We start from the raw sequence: 24,968 nt of genomic DNA, 5'->3' as shown, positions 1-24,968 counted from the left end.
GTTTGATATTATCACATTATCAAGGCATATGGAACATAATGGAGGGGGCGGTACTAAGGCCTCCTCCCAATATAAACAGGAATGACTCATTAGGAATAGAGGGAGTGCCCTCTAAAGTAACAGAATCCTCCATCGCTAGTGCAATAACCGGAGAACTACAGAAATAAAACATTTTATTCAAAAAAACTGCACCTTTATATCCCAATAGCTGGGGCACTCTCCACCTCCCATGACCCAGACAGTACAGAGAGTTAGGACTCCTCTCTGATAGACACCCGGTCAAGAAAGAGGGAAAGAATCACATGGTGCACAATGCAGGACTGTGCCTGCTATGAGAAAAAGCGTGCCAAGCTTGTAAGCTGCATGGCTCTCAAAGTGAAAGAGAAACCTGTATATTCTATAAAAGCATATGAGAGCCCATAACATCTCACACATAAAAACATAATTTATGCTTACCTGATAAATTTATTTCTCTTGTAGTGTAGTCAGTCCACGGGTCATCCATTACTTATGGAATATATCTCTTCCTAACAAGAAGCTGCAAGAGGATCACCCAAGCAGAGCTGCTATATAGCTCCTCCCCTCACATGTCATATTCAGTCATTCGACCAAAACCAGACGAGAAAGGAGAAACCATAGGGTGCAGTGGTGACTGGAGTTTAATTAAAATTTAGATCTGCCTTAAAGACAGGGCGGGCCGTGGACTGACTACACTACAAGAGAAATAAATTTATCAGGTAAGCATAAATTATGTTTTCTCTTGTTAAGTGTAGTCAGTCCACGGGTCATCCATTACTTATGGAATACCAATACCAAAGCTAAAGTACACGGATGAAGGGAGGGACAAGGCAGGAACCTTAAACAGAAGGAACCACTGCCTGAAGCACCTTTCTCCCAAAAATAACCTCCGAAGAAGCAAAAGTGTCAAATTTGTAAAACTTTGAAAAAGTGTGAAGTGAAGACCAAGTTGCAGCCTTGCAAATCTGTTCAGAGGCCTCATTTTTAAAGGCCCAGGTGGAAGCCACAGCTCTAGTAGAATGAGCTGTAATCCTTTCAGGAGGCTGCTGTCCAGCAGTCTCATAGGCTAAACGCATTATGCTACGAAGCCAAAAAGAGAGAGAGGTAGCCGAAGCCTTTTGACCTCTTCTCTGTCCAGAGTAAACGACAAACAGGGAAGAAGTTTGACGAAAATCTTTAGTTGCCTGCAAATAGAACTTCAGGGCACGGACTACGTCCAGATTATGCAAAAGTCGTTCCTTCTTTGAAGAAGGGTTAGGACACAGTGATGGAACAACAATCTCTTGATTGATATACCTGTTAGTAACTACCTTAGGTAAGAACCCAGGTTTAGTACGCAGAACTACCTTGTCTGAATGAAAAATCAGATAAGGAGAATCACAATGTAAGGCAGATAACTCAGAGACTCTTCGAGCCGAGGAAATAGCCATCAAAAACAGAACCTTCCAGGATAACAGCTCGATATCAATGGAATGAAGGTGTTCAAATGGAACGCCTTGAAGAACGTTAAGAACTAAGATTAAGCTCCACGGTGGAGCAACAGTCTTAAACACAGGCTTAATCCTAGCTAAAGCCTGACAAAAAGCCTGAACGTCTGGAACTTCTGCCAGACGTTTGTGTAGAAGAATAGACAGAGCAGAAATCTGTCCCTTTAACGAACTAGCAGATAAGCCCTTTTCTAAACCCTCTTGTAGAAAAGACAATATCCTAGGAATCCTAACCTTACTCCATGAGTAACTCTTGGATTCGCACCAATATAAATATTTACGCTATATCTTATGGTAAATTCTTCTGGTAAAAGGCTTCCTAGCCTGTATTAAGGTATCAATAACCGACTCCGAGAAGCCACGCTTTGATAGAATCAAGCGTTCAATCTCCATGCAGTCAGCCTCAGAGAAATTAGATTTGGATGGTTGAAAGGACCCTGAATTAGAAGGTCCTGTCTCAGAGGCAGAGACCACGGTGGGCAGGACGACATGTCCACTAGGTCTGCATACCAGGTCCTGCGTGGCCACGCAGGCACTATCAGAATCACCGAAGCTCTCTCCTGTTTGATCTTGGCAATAAAACGAGGAAGCATCGGAAATGGTGGAAACACATAAGCCATGTTGAAGACCCAAGGGGCTGTCAGAGCATCTATCAGCACCGCTCCCGGGTCCCTGGACCTGGATCCGTAACAAGGAAGCTTGGCATTCTGGCGAGACGCCATGAGATCCAGATCTGGTTTGCCCCAACGATGAATCAGTTGAGCAAAGACCTCCGGATGAAGTTCCCACTCCCCCGGATGAAAAGTTTGGCGACTTAGAAAATCCGCCTCCCACTTCTCCACGCCTGGGATGTAAATCGCTGACAGGTGGCAAGAGTGAGACTCTGCCCAGCGAATTATCTTTGAGACTTCAAACATCGCTAGGGAACTTCTGGTTCCCCCTTGATGGTTGATGTAAGCCACAGTCATGATGTTGTCCGACTGAAATCTGATGAACCTCAGAGTTGCTAACTGAGGCCAAGCTAGGAGAGCATTGAATATTGCTCTTAATTCCAGAATATTTATTGGGAGGAGTTTCTCCTCCTGAGTCCATAGTCCCTGAGCCTTCAGGGAGTTCCAGACTGCGCCCCAGCCTAGAAGGCTGGCGTCTGTTGTTACAATCGTCCAATCTGGCCTGCGAAAGGTCATCCCCTTGGACAGATGTGGCCGAGAAAGCCACCATAGAAGAGAATCTCTGGTCTCTTGATCCAGATTTAGCAGGGGGGACAAATCTGAGTAATCCCCATTCCACTGACTTAGCATGCACAATTGCAGCGGTCTGAGATGCAGGCGCGCAAATGGTACTATGTCCATTGCCGCTACCATTAAGCCGATTACTTCCATGCACTGAGCTACTGACGGGTGTGGAATGGAATGAAGGACACGGCAAGCATTTAGAAGTTTTGATAACCTGGCCTCCGTCAGGTAAATTTTCATCTCTACAGAATCTATAAGAGTCCCTAGAAAGGGAACTCTTGTAAGTGGTAATAGAGAACTCTTTTCCACGTTCACCTTCCACCCATGCGACCTCAGAAATGCCAGAACTATCTCTGTATGAGACTTGGCAGTTTGAAAACTTGACGCTTGTATCAGAATGTCGTCTAGGTACAGAGTCACCGCTATGCCTCGCGGTCTTAGTACCGCCAGAAGTGAGCCCAGAACTTTTGTAAAGATTCTTGGAGCCGTAGCTAATCCGAAGGGAAGAGCTACAAACTGGTAATGCCTGTCTAGGAAAGCAAATCTTAGGTACCGATAATGATCCTTGTGAATCGGTATGTGAAGGTAGGCATCCTTTAAGTCCACTGTGGTCATGTACTGACCCTCTTGGATTATGGGAAGGATGGTTCGAATAGTTTCCATTTTGAATGATGGAACTCTTAGGAATTTGTTTAGGATTTTTAAGTCCAAGATTGGTCTGAAGGTTCCCTCTTTCTTGGGAACCACAAATAGATTTGAATAGAATCCTTGCCCGTGTTCCGTCCGCGGAACTGGGTGGATCACCCCCATTAGTAAGAGGTCTTGTACACAGCGTAGAAACGCCTCTTTCTTTATTTGGTTTGCTGATAACCTTGAAAGATGAAATCTCCCTTGTGGAGGAGAAGTTTTGAAGTCCAGAAGATATCCCTGAGATATGATCTCCAACGCCCAGGGATCCTGGACATCTCTTGCCCAAGCCTGGGCGAAGAGAGAAAGTCTGCCCCCCACTAGATCCGTTTCCGGATAGGGGGCCCTCTCTTCATGCTGTCTTAGGGGCAGCAGCAGGTTTCTTGGCCTGCTTGCCCTTGTTCCAGGACTGGTTAACTTTCCAGCCCTGTCTGTAACGAGCAACAGCTCCTTCCTGTTTTGGAGCGGAGGAAGTTGATGCTGCTCCTGCCTTGAAGTTACGAAAGGCACGAAAATTAGACTGTTTGGCCTTTGATTTGGCCCTGTCCTGAGGTAGAGCATGGTCCTTACCTCCCGTAATGTCAGCTATAATTTCTTTCAAGCCGGGCCCGAATAAGGTCTGCCCTTTGAAAGGAATATTAAGCAATTTAGATTTAGAAGTCACATCAGCTGACCAGGATTTAAGCCATAGCGCTCTGCGCGCTTGGATGGCGAATCCGGAGTTCTTAGCCGTAAGTTTGGTTAAATGTACGACGGCATCAGAGACAAATGCGTTAGCTAGCTTAAGTGCTTTAAGCTTGTTCATAATTTCATCCAATGGAGCTGTGCGAATGGCCTCTTCCAGAGACTCAAACCAGAATGCCGCCGCAGCAGTGACAGACGCAATGCATGCAAGGGGCTGTAAGATAAAACCTTGTTGAACAAACATTTTCTTAAGGTAACCCTCTAATTTCTTATCCATTGGATCTGAAAAGGCACAACTATCCTCCACCGGGATAGTGGTACGCTTAGCTAAAGTAGAAACTGCTCCCTCCACCTTAGGGACTGTCTGCCATAAGTCTCGTGTGGTGGCGTCTATAGGAAACATTTTCCTAAATATGGGAGGAGGGGAAAAAGGCACACCAGGTCTATCCCACTCCTTGCTAATAATCTCTGTAAGCCTTTTAGGTATAGGAAACACATCAGTACACACCGGTACCGCATAGTATCTATCCAACCTACATAAGTTTTCTGGAATTGCAACCGTGTTACAATCATTCAGAGCCGCTAATACCTCCCCTAGCAATATGCGGAGGTTCTCAAGCTTAAATTTAAAATTAGAACTCTCTGAATCCAGTCTCCCTGGATCAGATCCGTCACCCACAGAATGAAGCTCTCCGTCTTCATGTTCTGCAAACTGTGACGCAGTATCTGACATGGCTCTCACCTCATCCGCGCGCTCTGTCCTTAACCCAGAGCTATCGCGCTTGCCTCTTAATTCTGGCAATTTAGATAATACTTCTGTCATAACAGTAGCCATGTCTTGCAAAGTGATTTGTAAGGGCCTCCCTGATGTACTTGGCGCCACAAAATCACGCACCTCCTGAGCGGGAGGCGAAGGTACTGACACGTGAGGAGAGTTAGTCGGCATAACTTCCCCCTCGTTGTCTGGTGATAATTTCTTTACATGTAAAGATTGACTTTTATTTAAAGTAACATCAATGCAATTAGTACACAAATTTCTATTGGGCTCCACATTGGCCTTTAAACATAGTGAACAAAGATTCATCTGAGTCAGACATGTTTAAACAGACTAGCAATGAGACTAGCAAGCTTGGAAATACTTTTCTAAATAAATTTACAAGCAATATAAAAAACGCTACTGTGCCTTTAAGAAGCACAAAAAGCTGTCACAGTTGAAATAACAATGAACCAAAATAGTTATAGCAACCAATTTTTCACAGTAAATGTATTAAGTTAGCAAAGAAATTGCACACACCAGCAAATGGATGATTAACCCCTTAATACCCAAAAACGGATAACAATTTAATAATTAACGTTTTTAACACAGTCAAAACACACTGTCACAGGTCTGCTGTGACTGATTACCTCCCTCAAAATGAATTTTGAAGACCCCTGAGCTCTCTAGAGACGATCTGGATCATGGAGGATGAAGTAGACAGATTGTGACTGAATTTTTACTGCGCAAAAAAAGCGCTAAAATAGGCCACTCCCACTCATATTACAACAGTGGGGAAGCTCAGATAACTGTTTCTATGCAGAAAACAAAGATGGCCATGTGGTAAAAATCATGCCCCAATAAGTTTTATCACCAAGTACCTCACAAAAAACGATTAACATGCCATTAAACGTTTTGAACATACATTTTAAAAGTTATGAAGTGTTATTAATAAGCCTGCTACCAGTAGCTTTTACTGCAGTTAAGGCTCATACATTATTTCAGTATTAACAGTATTTTCAGAGTCAATTCCATTCCTTAGAAAAATACATTCAGTGTACACACACTCATCAGCCTAATACCAGTCGCTATCACTGCATTTAAGGCTGAACTTACGTTACATTGGTATCAGCAGTATTTTCTCAGTCAATTCCATTCCTCAGAAAAATAATTTACTGCACATACCTCATTTGCAGGGGGGCCCTGCATGCTATTCCCCTTTTCTGAAGTTACCTCACTCCTCAGATGAGAACAGCCAGTGGATCTTAGTTACGTCTGCTAAGATCATAGAAAACGCAGGCAGATTCTTCTTCTAATGCTGCCTGAGAACAAACAGCACACACCGGTGCCATTTAAAATAACAAACTTTTGATTGAAGAAATAAACTAAGTTAAAAAACACCACAGACCTCTCACAGCGACCTATCTTTAGTTAGGCTGCAAGAGAATGACTGAATATGACATGTGAGGGGAGGAGCTATATAGCAGCTCTGCTTGGGTGATCCTCTTGCAGCTTCCTGTTAGGAAGAGATATATTCCATAAGTAATGGATGACCCGTGGACTGACTACACTTAAGAGAAAGCAGCATAAAATCAAACATATAAGATTATTCCTCCCTGTTCAATAATCCCCCTCAGGAGATATTAACCCTTGATGCTATACAGATAAAAGGAGTCAAACTGTGACCCTGTCTTCTAGCGTTATCATGCATGTATAAAAAATTAAACAATCTTACCAGAATCTATGCCGTGGAACAGGAACACAGCCTTTCAAGTGAGACAGGTTAGTAGCATCGCTCCTGACATGGACTTGACAGCAGAAAGCAGGCAGCAAAACTAGTCAACGCTGATGGTTTACAGAGCTGTTAATCTGAGTAGGGATGGTTTCCTAGAAAGACTCTCCCTGCATCTCTGGACTTTCACCAATGCTCTCACCGAGAGGCTGACAGGACTACTTAAAACTCCAGTCCCATTGTGAAGACTATTAGCCTCTATAAGATACTACTCCGAATCTTCCAACACTTCTCTGCCAAAGAATGACTGGGGGATGAGGGGAGTGGGGGGAGGTATTTAAGCATTTGGCTGGGGAGTCTTTGCCTCCTCCTGGTGGCCAGGTTCTTAATTCCCACAAGTAATGAATGAAGCAGTGGACTCTCCTCCCATTAAGATGGAAATGGTTTATTAGGACTACATCAGGAGAAAATCTCAGAGTACACGGTCCCTTTAAATAAGAAGCTGTCCGTTACTAATTCCCGTGATTTGCATAACTTTACTCATGCTTTAAAGGGACACTGAACCCAAATTTTTTTCTTTCGTGATTCAGATAGAGCATGACATTTTAAGCAACTTTCTAATTAACTCTTATTATGAAATTTTCTTTATTATCTTGGTATCTTTATTTGAAATGCAAGAATGTAAGTTTAGATGATGGCTCATTTTTTGTGAACAACCTGTGTTGCCCTTGCTGATTGGTGGATAAATTCATCCACCAATAAAAAAAGTGCTGTCCAGAACCAAGAAAAAAAAGCTTAGGTGCCTTCTTTTTCAAATAAAGATAGCAAGAGAACGAAGAAAAATTGATAATAGGAGTAAATTAGAAAGTTCCTTAAAATTGCATGCTCTATCTGAATCACAAAATAAAAAATTTGGGTTCAGTGTCCCTTTAAGAACTAAATCCTGGCATTTATGGTGGCAGAACGACCTAAGATTTGATTAAAAACTCCCATAACAAAAAGGGTCAAAATATCTATCTTTTTAAAACAAAAATTTTTGGTGTTGACTGCCCCTTTATTTACAAATGCAGACTCCCATGTTTAAAGGGGTAGTACAGTCAAAATTAAACTTTCATAATTCAGATAGAGCATGCAATTTTAACCAACTTTCTAATTTACTCATATCACTTTTTCTTCGTTCTCTTGGTATCTTTATTAAAAAAAGCTGGAATGTAAACTTAGAAGCCGGCGCATTTCTGGTTCAGCACCTGGGTAGCACTTGCTGATAGGATGAGTAAATTAGAAAGTTCCTCAAAATTGCATTCTCTATCTGAATCATAAAAACATAATTTATGTAAGAACTTCCTTGATAAATTCATTTCTTTCATATTAGCAAGAGTCCATGAGCTAGTGACGTATGGGATATACATTCCTACCAGGAGGGGCAAAGTTTCCCAAACTTCAAAATGCCTATAAATACACCCCTCACCACACCCACAAATCAGTTTAAAGAATAGCCACGAAGTGGGGTGATAAGAAAAAAGTGCGAAAGCATAAAAAACAAGGAATTGGAATAATTGTGCTTTATACAAAAAAATCATAACCACCACAAAAAAGGGTGGGCCTCATGGACTCTTGCTAATATGAAAGAAATGAATTTATCAGGTAAGTTCTTACATAAATTATGTTTTCTTTCATGTAATTAGCAAGAGTCCATGAGCTAGTGACGTATGGGATAATGAATACCCAAGATGTGGATCTTCCACGCAAGAGTCACTAGAGAGGGAGGGATAAAATAAAGACAGCCAATTCCGCTGAAAAATAATCCACACCCAAAACAAAGTTTAAATCTTATAATGAAAAAAACTGAAAATATAAGCAGAAGAATCAAACTGAAACAGCTGCCTGAAGTACTTTTCTACCAAAGACTGCTTCTGAGGAAGAAAACCCATCAAAATGGTAGAATTTAGTAAAAGTATGCAAAGAAGACCAAGTTGCTGCTTTGCAAATCTGATCAACCGAAGCTTCATTCCTGAATGCCCAGGAAGTAGAGACTGACCTAGTTGAATGAGCTGTAATCCTTTGAGGCGGAGTTCTACCTGACTCAACATAAACATGATGAATCAAAGACTTTAACCACGATGCCAAAGAAATGGCAGAAGCCTTCTGACCTTTCCTTGAACCAGAAAAGATAACAAATAGACTAGAAGTCTTCCGGAAATCTTGGTAGCTTCAACATAATATTTCAAAGCTCTAACTACATCCAAAGAATGCAACGATCTTTCCTTAGAGAACTTAGGATTAGGACACAATGAAGGAACTACAATTTCTCTACTAATGTTGTTAGAATTCACAACCTTAGGTAAAAATTTAAATGAAGTTCGCAAAACCGCCTTATCCTGATGAAAAATCAGAAAAGGAGACTCACAAGAAAGAGCAGATAATTCAGAAACTCTTCTAGCAGAAGAGATGGCCAAAAGAAACAAAACTTTCCAAGAAAGTAATTTAATATCCAGCGAATGCATAGGTTCAAACGGAAAAGCTTGAAGAGCCCCTAGAACCAAATTCAAATTCCAAGGAGGAGAAATTGACTTAATAACAGGTTTTATACGAACCAAAGCTTGTACAAAACAAATATCAGGAAGACTAGCAATCTTTCTGTGAAAAAGAACAGAAAGAGCAGAGATTTGTCCTTTCAAGGAACTTGCAGACAAACCTTTATCCAAACCATCCTGAAGAAACTGTAAAATTCTAGGAATTCTAAAAGAATGCCAAGAAAAATGATGAGAAAAACACTTAGAAATGGACGTCTTCCAGACTCGATAATATATCATCCTAGATACAGATTTACGCGCCTGTAACATAGTATAAATTACGGAGTCAGAGAAACCTCTGACTGAGAATCAAGTGTTCAATCTCCATACCTTCAAATTTAAGGATTTGAGATCCTGATGGAAAAAAGGACCTTACGATAGAAGGTCTGGTTTTAACGGAAGAGTCCACGGTTGGCAAGTAGCCATCCAGGCAAGATCCGCATACCAAAACCTGTGAGGCCATGCTGGAGCCACCAGCAGAATAAACAAACGCTCCTTTAGAATCTTGGAAATCACTCTTGGAAGAAGAACTAGAGGCGGAAAGATATAAGCAGGATGATACTTCCAAGGAAGTGACAATGCATCCACTGCTTCCGCCTGAGGATCCCTGGATCTGGACAGATACCTGGGAAGCTTCTTGTTTAGATGAGAAGCCATCAGATCTATTTCTGGAAGTCCCCATATTTGAACAATCTGAAGAAATACCTCTGGGTGAAGAGACCATTCTCTCCACTCATTGAAGAGACCATTCGCCCGGATGTAGCGTTTGGCGACTGAGATAATCCGCTTCCCAATTGTCTATACCTGGGATATGAACCGCAGAAATTAGACAGGAGCTGGATTCCGCCCATACAAGTATTCGAGAGACTTCTTTCATAGTCAGAGGACTGAGTTCCTCCTTGATGATTGACATATGCCACGGTTGTGACATTGTCCGTCTGGAAACAAATGAACGACTCTCTCTTTAGAAGAGGCCACGACTGAAGAGCTCTGAAAATTGCACGGAGTTCCAAAATGTTGATTGGTAATCTCGCCTCCTGAGATTCCAAAACCCCTTGTGCTGTCAGAAACCCCCATACAGCTCCCCAACCTGTCAGACTTGAATCTGTTAAGATCACAGTCTAGATTGGAAGAACAAAAGAAGCCCCCTGAACTAAACGATGGTGGTCTGTCCACTATGTCAGAGAGTGTCGAACAATCGGTTTTAAAGATATTAATTGAGATATCTTAGTATAATCCCTGCACCACTGGTTCAGCATACAGAGCTGAAGAGGTCGCATGTGAAAACGAGCAAAGGGGATCGCGTCCAATGCAGCAGTCATAAGACCTAGAATTTCCATGCATAAGGCTACCGAAGGGAAAGATTGAGACTGAAGGTTTCGACAAGCTGAAACCAATTTCAGACGTCTCTTGTCCGTCAGAGACAGAGTCATGGACACTGAATCCATCTGGAAACCTAAAAAGGTTACCCTTGTCTGAGGAATCAATGAACTTTTCGGTAAATTGATCCTCCAACCATGCTCTTGAAGAAACAACACTCATAAAAGACTGGAAAGATTCTTTCTATTGAAAATGAGCAAAGGGAATTGAATCCAATGCTGTGGCCATAAGACCTAAAACTTCTATGCATATATAGTAACTGAAGGAGACTAAAGGTACCGACAGACGGAACCCAATAAAATTATCCCTTGTCTGATAGAGACAAAGACAGTGACACAAACTATCTGGAAACCTAAAAAAGGTAACCCTTGTGTGAGGAATCAAGAGCTTTTAAAAAAAAGATCCTCTAACTATGTCCTGAAGAGCAAGTGAATCATATGAGATTCCGCATCCTCAGAAAATAATCTGAATGAAAACAGAAAAATGAAAAATATGCATTTATTGTATCTAATGAAAAAAAAATAATGCTATCAATGACCATAAAAAGGCAAAATAGTTTGAATAAAACTCCAAAACCCGGTTCCTAAAAAAGGAACTGTAAGAAATACCCCACAAGATTCCAGGTCTGAGCAGCGCTTGAACCCCATGGGTGCCCAGCCATGCTTCAACAGTACCCAAAATATATAGGACAGAAACACACTTAAAGAAAGTGTTAGCCTTACTGGAATAAAATCAAAGAAATTTGGACAAAATAGAACCAAATAAATTTCAAAGAAGTCTTAACCTGCCTCTTACCAGCCAAGCTGGAATACGGCACGTACATCGCAATATTAGGGAGCTGATTTCGAACTCCAATTATAAACATGTTACTTGGGAAAGAACTCAGGAATTCGTTCCTTAATAAGAACAACCAAACTAGTATAAGCTTAAAGTTTTAGTCTTAGAACTCAATCTTGAAGCCCACAGTAACAGTTAAGAATTGAATCCAATTATAAAACAAATAATTGATTATCTTAGAACAAAAGAAATATGGATTTTATAAAAATCACAAAATTCTTCTAGCTAAAATAGCTAAAGACATAGATTAATCCTCATTTGCGAAAATATTCAATAAAATGAAGACACAAATGAAATTATTAGCATAATAGTCCAGTTAAAAGGACCAGTCAATACAGTGGACTTGAATAATCAACAAATCAAATGCAACAGCACCTAGTCTAGTAAATGTTGTCCCTTTAACAATGCTAAAATAAATCATAATCTGATACTTGATCTTAAAGTAAACAGAAAAAATGAAGCAATTGCAATATCCAAATAAATCACAGGACCAAGAAAAGTACCTGAAACTAAATAATTTTCCATAAATAAGATACAACTATCTAAAGGAAAATAAATACTATTTTGCTATAGAAACAATAGCATAATTAGTAGAAGTAGAGATAGCCCCAATAAATTGGAGAACCCTCCAAATTGAATTTAACTGCTGGCAAAGAATATAGTTTAAAACCTTTGAAGAAGGAATAAAAGAAAATTCTCAGCCTATTCCATTCCCTAGTATGGGGAATTGGAAAGAAAACCTCTGAAAACACAGAATAAATAGGCAGAAATAGTGTCAGCTAGTCTTAAAGAACTAGTTACCTTAATATCCAAAATAATAAACACCTTTTCAACAAAGAACAAAAAAATGACGCAACTTCCGGCGACACGTATGACGCCGGAAATGACAAGAAAATTTTTGCGCCAAGAATGACGCAATAAAATGAAGCATTTTCAGCCCCCGCGAGCCTAACAGCCCACAGGAAAAAAATCAAATTTTAAGGTAAGAAAAAAATTGATTAATTCATATGCATTATCCCAAATATGAAACTAACTGTCTGAAATAAGGAACGTTTAACATCCTGAATCAAGGCAAATAAACGTTTAAACACATATTTAGAACTTTATATAAAAGTGCCCAACCATAGCTTAGAGTGTCACAGAAAATAAGACTTACTTACCCCAGGACACTCATCTACATGTAGTAGAAAGCCAAACCAGTACTGAAACGAGAATCAGTAGAGGTAATGGTATATATAAGAGTATATCGTCGATCTGAAAAGGGAGGTAAGAGATGAATCTCTACGACCGATAACAGAGAACCTATGAAATAGACCCCGTAGAAGGAGATCATTGAATTCAAATAGGCAATACTCTCTTCACATCCCTCTGACATTCACTGCACACTGAGAGGAAAACCGGGCTCCAGCCTGCTGCGAAGCGCATATCAACGTAGAATCTAGCACAAACTTACTTCACCACCTCCATGGGAGGCAAAGTTTGTAAAACTGATTGGTGGGTGTGGTGAGGGGTGTATTTATAGGCATTTTGAGGTTTGGGAAACTTTGCCCCTCCTGGTAGGAATGTATATCCCATACGTCACTAGCTCATGGACTCTTGCTAATTACATGAAAGAAAGTTTATTTCTGACTAGACTATCCCTTTAAAGTATGTTAATTTGCCTCCTTATGTTTTTAAGGTAGCTTTTATGTTGGGGAGATATTTTATATAGGTACATCATGCTGCAATATGTATATTGCCCATGAAACACTATATCTAAACTATTAACACCTACGGTTATCTAACAATGGTTCCTAATATGTCCTTGTATACTAGGAAAACAGTACCTGTAATCAATGTTATTGTGATGCAGCTTAAAGGGGCAATCTGTTTATTTTAACTTATCAGTCAGATCTTCCCTGTTTTCTGGACTTTTTGTTGTACTGCTAGCGGTATGACCATATAGCTAGATAATCTTAATCTTTTTTCCCATCTAATAACTGTTCAACGGTATATTTGGGTGAGTTTTATCTCCCTGCTGCTAATATAGTTCTAAATTTCAGTATGGGGGAAAGGTACTTGCTGATATCTCTCAGGGGTTGAGATAGTGAGACAGGGTTTGTGTTGTCAGACACTATTTACTGCTTATGTACCATGCAGCCTGCTAAGGTCCTCCCTCCTTCATGCCGCCTGCTAAGGTCCTCCCTCCTCATTGTATAATTACTTTGCAAAAAAAAAAAAAAAAGTCTCCATAAAAATAAATTATAGAAAAGGAAAGAAAAAACACAGAACAGAGGAGCCAAGCAAAAGGTGTCTATTTTGTGTCTGAGGTTACAAGGAAAAAAACAAACAAAAAAACTATAGATAAGGTCAACAATGTAAATATTTTATATAGGCACCTACTACCTGTTTTTAATTTATCTAGCTCTTTATGTGTAAAAATTTACGGTGTGCTTGTGTAACAACAATCCAAAACAAAGTCGTCAAACTCCAGACTGCAAGGGGATTTAGAAATTTGCTTAAAAGGGACAGTAAACCGCTTGAGACTTTAGAATCTCAAGATGGACACCGTACACCCCCATTTTCTCCCGTTGTATTTTGCTGGTTAAAAAAAGGGGCTTGGGGAAAAAAGAAACAGCAAATCCCCACCCCCTTGCCTGCATATGAAAAGACAGATTACACAAACAAGAGAAGGAGTCTGTAGACTTCAGTCTACAGCTGATACTTTGGGGCTTGGTTAGAATTCTAAAAAAAAAGAAGCACAGCACAAAGTTCTAATAAATAAGCAAAACTAGACATTGTTACAAAATTATTCCAAGATGGGCTATATAAATGGATTATCTACAAAACATTTAAGCAAATAAAAATCTAAGTGTACAATGCCTTTTTAAACACTTTTTTTTTTTTAACTAAAGAATGTAAAGTTTCATGAATGAGTGTCCGGTTTTTATAAATACTATTAAAAACAGGGGCACTTTCATTCATGAAACTTTACATTGCAGTGGTTTTTTAAACTTAGCTTTTTCTACAGCAAAGCCGGACCGACTATCCCCTGCCCGCAGCTCCTCTGTACTTACGTCAGCAATGACTAAACCGGCTTCCTCCAATCATGGCATGCACCCCAGAGCGTCCATCTCATGAGGCCAGGAGTGATTGGAGGAAGCTGGTTTCGTCATTGCTGTGCTAACTACAGCATGAGAAGCGGGCGGGGGATCGCCAGTCCACATAATTTATGTAAGAACTTACCTGAGAAATTAATTTCTTTCATACTGGCAAGAGTCCATGAGCTAGTGACGTATGGGATACACAATCCTACCAGGAGGGGCAAAGTTTCCCAAACCTCAAAATGCCTATAAATACACCCCTCACCACACCCACAAATCAGTTTAAAGAATAGCCAAGTAGTGGGGTGATAAAATAAGGAGTAAAAAAAGGATACAAAAAAGGAGGAACTAGAAATACAATTGTGCTTTTATACAAAAAAATAACCACCAGAAACAGGGTGGGTCTCATGGACTCTTGCCAATATGAAAGACTCTTGCCAAATATGAAAGAAATTAATTTATCAGGTAAGTTCTTACATAAATTATGTTTTAGTTCATGTAAAAATACTAATTTTCCGCTGAAAAAATTAAATCCACAAAAAATACATTTTTCTCATAAATAGAAAGAAAAAAAAATTAAAACATTAGCAGAAGAATCAAACAAACAGCTGCCTGAAGAACTTTTCTACCAAAGACTGCTTCAGAAGAAGCAAATACATCAAAATGGTAAAACTTAGTAAATGTATGCAAAGAAGACCAAGTTGCAGCTTAGCAAATTTGATCAACTGAAGCTTTATTCTTAAAAGCTCAAGAAGTGGAGACTGATCTAGTAGAATAAGCTCTGATCCTCTGAGGTGAGGACTGCCCCGCCTCCAAAAAAGCTTTATGAATCAAAAGCTTCAACCAAGATGCCAAAGAAATTGCAGAAGCTTTCTGCCCTTTCCTAGAACCAGAGAAGACAACAAATAGACTAGAAGTCTTCCTGAAATCTTTAGTAGCTTCAGCATAATATTTCAAAGCTCTTACAACATCCAAAGAATGCAAAGATCTTTCAAGAGCATTCTTGGGATTAGGACACAAGGAGGAACAAAAATTTCCCTACTAATGTTGTTAGAATTCACAACCTTAGGAAGAAATTTAAACTAAGTCCCCAAAACAGCCTTATCCTGATGAAAAATCAGAAAGAGACTCAAAAGAGGGCAGACAATTCGGAAACTCTTCTAGAGATAGCCAAAAGAAACAACACTTTCCAAGAAAGTAGTTTAATATCCAAAGCATGCATAGGCTTAAAAGGAGGAGCCTGCAAAGTCTTCAAAACCAAATTAAGACTCCAAGGAGGAGAGATTGATTTAATAACCGGCTTGATAAGAACCAAAGCCTGTACAAAACAGTGAATATCAGGAAACTAGCAATCTTTCTATGAAACAGAAAGAGCAGAGATTTGTCACTTCAAAGTACTTGCAGACAAACCTTTATCCAAACCATCCTTAAGAAACTAAAATTCTAGGAATTCTAAAAGAATGCCAGGAAAATTTATGAAAAGAATACCATGAAATATAGGTCTTCCAAACTAGATAATAAATCTTACTTGAAACAGACTTACGAGCCTGTAGCATAATATTAATCACTGAGTCAGAGAAACCTCTATGACTAAGCACTAAGCGTTCAATTCCCATACCTTCAAATTTAATGATTTGAGATCTTGATGGAAAAACTGCCCTTGAGACACAAGGAAGTAGCTAAGGCTGGCAACTGGACATCCGAACAAGATCCGCAAACCAAAACCTGTGAGACCACGCTGGTGCCATCAGAAACACATACAATAGTTCCATAATGATCTTGGAAATCACTTTTGGAAGAATAACTAGAGGTGGAAAGATATAAGCAGGTTGGTAAAACCAAGGAACTGCTAAAGCATCCACCATCTCCGCCTGAGGATCCCTGGACAGGTACCTGGGAAGTTTGTTTAGATGAAAAGCCATCAGATCTATTTCTGGAAGCCCCCACATCTGTACAATCTGACAAAATAAATCTGGATGGAGAGACCACTTCTCCGGATGTAAGGTCTGACGGCTGAGATAATCCGCTTCCCAATTGTCTACACCTGGGATATGCACCGCAGAAATTAGACAAGAGCTGGATTCTGCCCAAGAAAGTATCCAAGATACTTCTTTCATAGCTAGGGGACTGTGTGTCCCACCCTGATGATTGAAATATGCCACAGTTGTGATATTGTCTGTCTGAAAACGAATGAATGATTCTCTCTTTAACAGGGGCCAACCCTGAAGAGTCCTGAAAATAGCACAGAGTTCTAAAATATTGATTGGTAACCTCGCCTCGTGAGGTTTCCAACCCCCTTGTGCTGTTAGAGATCCCCAGACAGCTCCCCAACCTGAAAGGCTTGCATCTGTTGAGATCACAGTCCAGGTAGGACAAACAAAAGAGGCCCCCTGAATTAAACAATGATGATTTAACCACCAAGTCAGAGAGAGTTGAATGTTGGGATTTAAGTATATCAACTGTGATATCCGAGTATAATCCCTGCATCATTGATTCAGCATACAAAGCTGTAGAGGTCTCATGTGAAAACAAGCAAAGGGGATCGCTTCCGATGCTGCAGTCATGAGACCTGAAACTTCCATGCACATAGCCACTGAAGGGAATGATTGAGATTGAAGGTTTCAACAAGCTTAAACCAATTTCATTTGTCTCTTGTCTGTTAAGGACAGAGTCATGGACACAATCTATCTAGAAACCTAAAAAGGTGACTCTTGTCTGAGGAATCAAGAAACTCTTTGGTAAATTGATCCTCCAACCATGTTTTTGAAGAAACAACACAAGTTGATTTGTGCGAAATTCGCCTAAATGTAAAGACTGAGCTAGAACCAAGATATCGTCCAAATAAGGAAACACTGCAATACCCTGTCTTCTGATTACAGATAGAAGGGCACCTACGAAAAGATCCTTGGAGCTGTTGCTAGGCCAAATGGAAGAGCGACAAATTGGTAATGCTTGTCTAGAAAAGAGAATCTCAGAAACCGATAGTGGTGTGGATGAATCGGAATGTGAAGATAAGCATCATGTAAGTATCGTGGACATATGACCTTGCTGAACAAAAGGCAAAATAGTCCTTATAGTCACCATCTTGAAAGTTGGCACTCTTACATAACTATTCAAAATTTCAGATCCAGAACTGGCCTGAATTAATTTTCTTTCTTTGGGACAATGAATAGATTTGAATAAAACCCCAGACCCTGTTCCTAAAATGGAACTGGTATTATTACGCCTGAAAGCTCTAGATCTGAAACACTTCAGAAAAGCCTGAGCCTCCACCAGATTTGCTGGAACGTGAGAGAAAGACTCTTCTCACAGGAGGTCTTATTCTGAATCCTATTCGATACCCTTGATAGACAATACTCGCAAAAGAAAGTTGAAAATGTTTTGGCGCTAACAACATCCGGATATGACGCAACTTGTGTCATAACAGACGCAACCTCGTGCAAGGAAAACCTGGCGTCAACTAGGACGCCGGAAATGACGAACTTGCATCAAAGATGTACCTTTGCGCCAAAAAAAAATTGCGCCAAGAATGACGCAATAACAGCATTTTGCGCCCTTGCAAACCTAATTTTGCCCGCAAAAGAAAAAACTGTCAATTTGAAAAAAAGAACTATACCCCAGGTAAGACAAAAAACTTCCTGAACATGCTTCCCAAACTGAAACTGACAGTCTGCAAAAAGAAATATGTTTGCCATGAGTCAGGTCTATGTATAAGTAAAATATATATATTTAAAACTTTATATTAATACATAAAGCGCCAAACCATAGCTGTAAATGTCTTAAATAAGAAAAAACATACTTACCGAAAGACACCCATCCACATATAGCAGATGGCCAAACCAGTACTGAAAAAGTATCAGCAGAGGTAACGGTATATAAGAGTATATCATCGATCTGAAAAGGGAGGTAGGAGATGAATCCCTACGACCGATAGAGAACCTTTGAAAAGATTTCCCGCAAGGAAAACCTTATGAATAGGCGATACTCCCTTCACATCCCTCTGACAAACACTGTACTCTGAGAGGAATTGGGCTTCAAAATGCTTAGAAGAGTTTATCATAGAAGAAATCATAGAAATCGAGCACAAACTTACTTCACCACCTCCATAGGAGGCAACGTTTGTAAAACTGAATTGTGGGTGTGGCGAGGTATGTATTTATAGGCATTTTGAGGTTTGGGAAACTTTGCCCCTCCTGGTAGGATTGCATATCCCATACGTCACAAGCTCATCGACTATTGCCAATTACATGAAAGAAAATGTATTTAAAAATAACGCTGCAATGTAAAGTTTAATGAATGAAAGTGCCCATGTATTTAATAGTAATTTTAAAAACCGGGTACTCATCAAACATTCACTTTAAAGGTAATTTGCTTAAAGGACATTAAACCCACATTTTTTTCTTTCATGGTTTAGGAAGAGCATGCAATTTTTTTTTAATTTACTTCTATTATCTAATTTGCTCAATTCTCATGATATCCTTTGCTAAAAGCATATCTAAATAGGCTCAGTAGCTGCTGATTTGTGGCTGCATAAAGATACCTCATGTGATTGGCTTACCCATATGTATTGCTATTTCTTCAACAAGGGATGTCTAAAGAATAAAGCAAATTAGATCAAAGAAGAAAATCGGAATGTTAGATAGAAATTTTTGGGGTTTAGTGTCCCTTTAAGACTAAATCTTGAGATTTTAAAGTCTCACGCAGTTTACTGTCCCTTTAAACAACTGTCTAAATCACCTTGCAGTCTGGAGTCTGTAATTACTTTGGATTGTTGTGATATATGAACACAGGGGAGTAACTGGGACACATTTAAACATTGTATCTATTAAAGTCCTCTATGGAGTGTTGATCAGGGAACAGAAAATATCTCCTTCGTATTGTGCGGCATAAAAAAAAAAAAAAAAGATATAGGAATAGGTAATAGGTAACGGTACTTTACTAAAGAAATGTGCACCAATCTTCATCACGAAGTATGCAAAAATTATACTGGCAGAGACAAGGTTAGGAGTGCACCATGATGTGTGGTTTATATAAAATGCTCTCCTGCTGTCAGGATACAAAGAGGGGCAGCCATGTTTTCTACAGAAACCAGAGTAAGATTAATGTCCCTGCTGTAGACAGTCTGCTTCTGTCTGCTGAAGGCTGCCAGATAAAATGGGGAACAAAAGACTCCTTCTGAAACACCCTGCTGGGCTCCATTAACCACCACAGTTAGCTTATCACCGTCTTGGGGACTGGCAGAGAATCCACAAAGCAACAGTTGTGCTTAGAAATAAAATATAGATACGTACTCGTGACTAGCAGGCGAAAGCAATTAGCAGGCAGTTTTCCCAGGCCTAATCTTTTCCATCACTTCCAAAAAAACTGCATGGGAAACTGGTGTGAACTATTTTACGTTTAAATATGTGGCTTTATTTTTTCCCTTAGACAATACTAATTTGATTTAAAAAAAGGTACTAAATATTTTATATATTTCTATTTAGAGCTTTCATTTTTACTCATTTTTTTGACCAGTGCATGTCAATGGCCAATGTATATGCATAATGCGTAGATTTTTAACTTTGGTGTGTAAAACAGATAGTAATAAATTACTTTTTCATATAAGTCATGGATTAGGACCGTCCTTTTTAGCTGTGTAAATTAGGAACAATTCTTTCTTACTCTTGGTTTTCACTATTACAGCCAAAGAACATGCTAGTTATTTACATACAACTCCTTAAATGTAAAAACAAACATTTTTGTTGTCGCCTTTTCTAGGCTCTGGAAAAAAAAAAAAAAAAAAAAAAAACAATGAATGAAACCAGTGACAAACCTCAATTTTGTCTGTTTTGGCATCTCCCCAGTAGATCTTGCCTTCTGTATAATCTAGGGCTAAACCATTTGGCCAACCAAGAGAAGTATTCACGAGAATCACTCTGTCAGAGCCATCCATTGCTGCTCGCTCTATTTTAGGTATTTCCCCCCAGTCAGTCCAATACATATACCTGTCAAAAATTAGCAACATTTTCATTTAGTGGAAGATAAATTTCATTTTTTACAATGCTATTAAAATCAACTTTTCTTATTACTGTACGTTACCAGTTCTCTTCATTAAAGTCAACTGGGTTTCCCCTTAATCTATTGCCCAATGAAGAGTATAAAATGTTTTTTTAATATATCTATATCCAGTACTATGCAAAAGTCTTAGGCCACCATTAGATTTGATGTTTTAGCAATGGTATAATGACCATATATAATTATTTCTCAGTCTCTTTATTAGAATACAACCAGAAAATACAGGGATATTTGTATGCAGTATTAGAAAGAAAAAAAAAACTGCTTCTATAGGCTTAAGTGGCAAGTATTTAGTGTGACCTCCCCTTACAATTGAGCAATAGTAGCAACCTGTATCTCAAACATAAACTGAATGGAACCCTAATTAATGTAATTGCCAACACCTGTATTTACTATTTCATGTCAAAATGACTGCTGTGAAATAGGTCCATCACACCAGATTTTTGAAAGACATGCTTTAGCATTACATATACATGTAGTGCGAGTTTAATTAATTGGAAGCTTGTTAATAAGAACAACTTTCAATCACATCATTCTATTCAAATTGCCAAAGATCACAGAATTTGACAGACACAAAATCAAACATTTGCATCAGCAAGGCCACTCTCAAAAGGAAATCAGCAAACTGGATACTAAAGATATGGTATGCAAGCTGAGGTCAAGGTAAAAAAAAAAAAAAAAAAAAAGACTGGAAGGCCAAGAAAACTTTAAAAATCTGACAGGAAGTTTTTCAGTGTTTCTTCTTTGAGACCCCGGAAGAAGTCCAGCCAAGACCTAGCTCAGCATCTGGCAGCTTCATCAGGATGCCAAGTTAAACATTCTACAGTCTGAAGAAGTTTGATCAGAAATGGTCTTTGTGGAAGTGTAGCAGCCAAGAAACCACTTTTTTATAAGGGGAACAGGCTGAAAAGGTTAAGATATGCTAAAGCTCACAAAGTTTGGAATAAAGATTTGTGGAGTATTGTGGAGTGACTAAACCAAGATTAAAAATTTTGGGTCCAATAGTCGACAATATGAGAGAAGAGTTGGAAGGAGTGCTTGCGGCCTTCAGTGAAACATGGTTGCGGGTCTGTCCTGGTTGGGGTGCTGCATTTCTGACAGTGGTGTTGGCGATATTGTCCGAATTGATGGGATCATGAAAGCTGAAAACTACAGACAGGTTTTAATTCATCATGCCATTCCTTCTGGAAAGAGCCTGATTGGGAATGGTTTAATTTTTCAGCATGATAATGATCCCAAGCACACTGCTAATGCAGTGAAATCAGTCTCCAGAGAGTCCAGACCTGAATATAATGGAGACAGTATGGGATCACCTGGCAGAGAAATAAAAGACACTAAATCTAAAGAAGAACTAATAGAAGTACTGAAAGAAGCCTGGTATAATATACAGTAGATAACTTCAGAAAACTTCAGGACATTCTTGCTTAGTGCCAAGGGAAGTCACACTAAATACCGACGTTTTGCCTGATGAAGCCATTTAGTTTTGAAAAACATAAATTATGCTTACCTGATAATTTTATTTTCTTCTGAAGGGAAGAGTCATTACTTTTGGGAAATACAGAACCTGACCACCAGGAGGTGGCAAAGACACCCCAGCCAAAGGCTTAAAATACCTGCCCCCCTTCCCTCATCCCCCAGTCATTATGCCAAGGGAACAAGGAACAGTAGGAGAAATATCAGGGTGAAAAAAAGGTGCCAGAAGAACAAAGATTACAGCCGCCTCATAGAAACACGAACGGGAGCTGTGGACTCTTTCCTTCAGAAGAAAATAAAATTAACAGGTAAGCATAATTTATGTTTTTCTTCTTAAAAGGGAAGAGTCCACAGCTGCATTCATTACTTTTGGGAAAAGAATACCCAAGCTGAATGCAAACAACGGGTGGGTACAAAATGCAGCCCCTTTGTAAGTCACCAGAGCCTGATTAATCTACACCCGAAAAATAATAGACGACATGGGTGAAAACCCGAAGCACAGTTAACTGCACATTAATTACACTATTGGCAAAGCCGAACTAAACCATTCAGTCCCAGAGTCCATCAAGCTCAAACAACCTCCAAGGAGTCAACCCTGCGGATCACGACTCCCATGAAGGTACCCCGCTATCTGTCCCCAAAAAGGAGAACAGAACCTCATAAAAATCCAAAGGATCATTCCACTTTGCAGAACATAGAACAACCCATGGTTATCGTACAATAGCAACGCCCAGGGAGATGAACTCCCTAGAACAGAAGGACTTAAGAAAGAGAGCCATACACAGGGAAATGTGTCCTAAAAAGGACTTGAGAAACACCCTCATATCCCTGACCCTGTACCATACCCAAAAGGTACTCCAGAAAAATCATGAGTTCCGTTACCTTATAGTAAATCTAGATCTGCACACTAGACAGCAGAAATAAGATAACTATCACAGCAGTTAGTAAAGAGTTCTCCAAAAAGAACACCAACCGCTGAACAGGAACTACCAATGACCAGTTTCCAGGTAGAAAGCCGACTCACCGTTGCTAAACCCAAACACCGAAGGCGTTTCAAAGCTTGCTAACACTCAAAGTGCAATTAGCTGTAGCTGGTTAAACCCTCAAAGTGCAATAGCTGTATTCAACTGCAAACCTTCCAATGGTTCACAGCCCTCCGAATATCAGCTCCAAGGAACTCCCCCTTCCCAGCACCGAACGCCAGTGGAAAAGATGAGGACATCCACGACCTCCCACAAAAGGAGAGAACCGACTCTAATGAAAAACAGTCAACCCTACATAGAGTAACCGACCCCCAATCTTCCCTCTAGGCGAATGGTCCTATCCCAAAAGCTAGTCAAGAACCAAAACCAAGAGTTCCAGACTTCCGGAAGAGAAAAGAAGGGTCAATGTAGGAACAAAGCCCACCGGTTAGACCGCCGACCGTTACTACAAACGGTACGCTACCATGAGTCAGGATAGACATTGGGTTCGAAACCCCCTACACGGCTGTCTTCTCAAAAACAAGGAACACTTCCCAAGGGAAAAAGGTCCTCAAACCCTCAGCATCCATATATCAGAATCCAACATATAACAGGAGCCCTATAAGAATCAAACCCTCAGCCTCCCGCTGCAGGAACGGAGGAACCAGTCACTACATCGCAATACCCCTTCTAAGATTCTGAAACGCAAGAAGGAAAAAAACCCTTACAAGGCAAGACACCAAGGACCCACATGTTGCTCCAAATACTAAGGTAACGCCAAACCCGGAGAACCCTATCCCCGCTCTAGAAGAGGAAGGATGAAACAACGGAAAACCACCCTACCATAGAGGCGAGACCCCTTGGCCATATCACCAACGCAGGTGAAGATACCTGGAGTTTACAAGAACGTAAATGCGCCACAAGACCAGTAGGGGACCGTCAGAGGGACCTAAAGCCTAAGCCACAAACAGATAGGCATCTCTCACAGAGCCCCAGCCTCTACGGAGAGAGGCCCACGGGACTACAAACATCTAGAGTGAGAACGAACCATCCACACCCATCCAACTATCAGAGGAAGCCTAAGCTGCCTCCTACAAGGAGGAACGCACCTCTAAAGTCCGTAGACTTCGCAATCTAGTAATAGCCTCAAACCCAAGAGTCACAAGGACTTCCTTAATGGTCTAGGATTCAGCACAAAGGGCACTTGGATCGCAAAGAAATCTTGTAGGCAAGCGATAATACGTACTACACACACAGGAAGGGTAGCAACCAACATCCAAAGGTAAATGAGAACCCTGCTCGCCATCCCAGAGAAATCGTACTTAAGACCCCGACCACAAAGCCCCAAATAGAGCATCGAGGATAAATGGTCAACTACCTGACTCCAGAAATGCGGCCCTCCATAATCGACCTTGCCTCTTCACTGACAAGCCCCAAGGCTAGAGTTGCAACGAGGACGGAAAAACACCCGAACGTCAAGACCATGGTCAGACCAAGGGTAATGGAAGCGACAACAGCCAGAGATCCTTGAAGAATCTATCTTCCAAAATTCTTCTTTAAGCAGGCAGAAGCTGGAGCTTTGCAGCTACCCTCCGAGGGCAGGGAACCCCTGCGTACCAACTCTTAGAGTAACAACTCTGAGCAGAGAAAGAACATGCCCGCAAATCCAGACCATATGATCCAAAGGCGGAAAGGAAGGAAACTCCACCACTGCATTAAATTGTTTAATAGGCTAAAGAGTCAGCGCCTGGAAGAACCTTGAGTGAAAATGCAAACCATTAATCACTCGGCACACCAAACCACGTAGGTCACACACACCTCCCAACTCCAGAGAATGGAATAAAGGTTCTAAGTCCAAGGGACCTGAGAACTATGATGATGTCTGCAAAAACAGAACCGTAACCCAGGCGAGAAGCACACACAACCGATTAGTACTCATAACCCTCCCTTCGGGGTATTGAAACAACAGGCCTCATATTTCAGTAGGATCCGAGACCAGAGTCCATAGA

At 40.3% G+C, this 24,968-nt stretch overlaps 1 protein-coding gene across 1 annotated transcript in view; it reads right to left on the bottom strand.

Annotated features, from left to right (window-relative positions):
* The window catches only part of LRP6 (LDL receptor related protein 6), a 473,927-nt gene that overhangs the window by 237,736 nt on the left and 211,223 nt on the right, over nt 1-24,968 (bottom strand). Inside the window, exon 7 of the mRNA XM_053718916.1 lies at nt 20,283-20,454. Within this exon, the coding sequence (XP_053574891.1) occupies nt 20,283-20,454 (172 nt within the window). The remainder of the gene's footprint in view (nt 1-20,282; nt 20,455-24,968) is intronic.

The sequence above is a fragment of the Bombina bombina genome, chromosome 6 (assembly GCF_027579735.1).
Source record: "Bombina bombina isolate aBomBom1 chromosome 6, aBomBom1.pri, whole genome shotgun sequence".
NCBI classification, from domain to species: Eukaryota; Metazoa; Chordata; class Amphibia; order Anura; family Bombinatoridae; genus Bombina; species Bombina bombina.
Note: the sequence above shows the minus strand (reverse complement) of the source record. Positions and strands in the feature narration are given on the sequence as shown.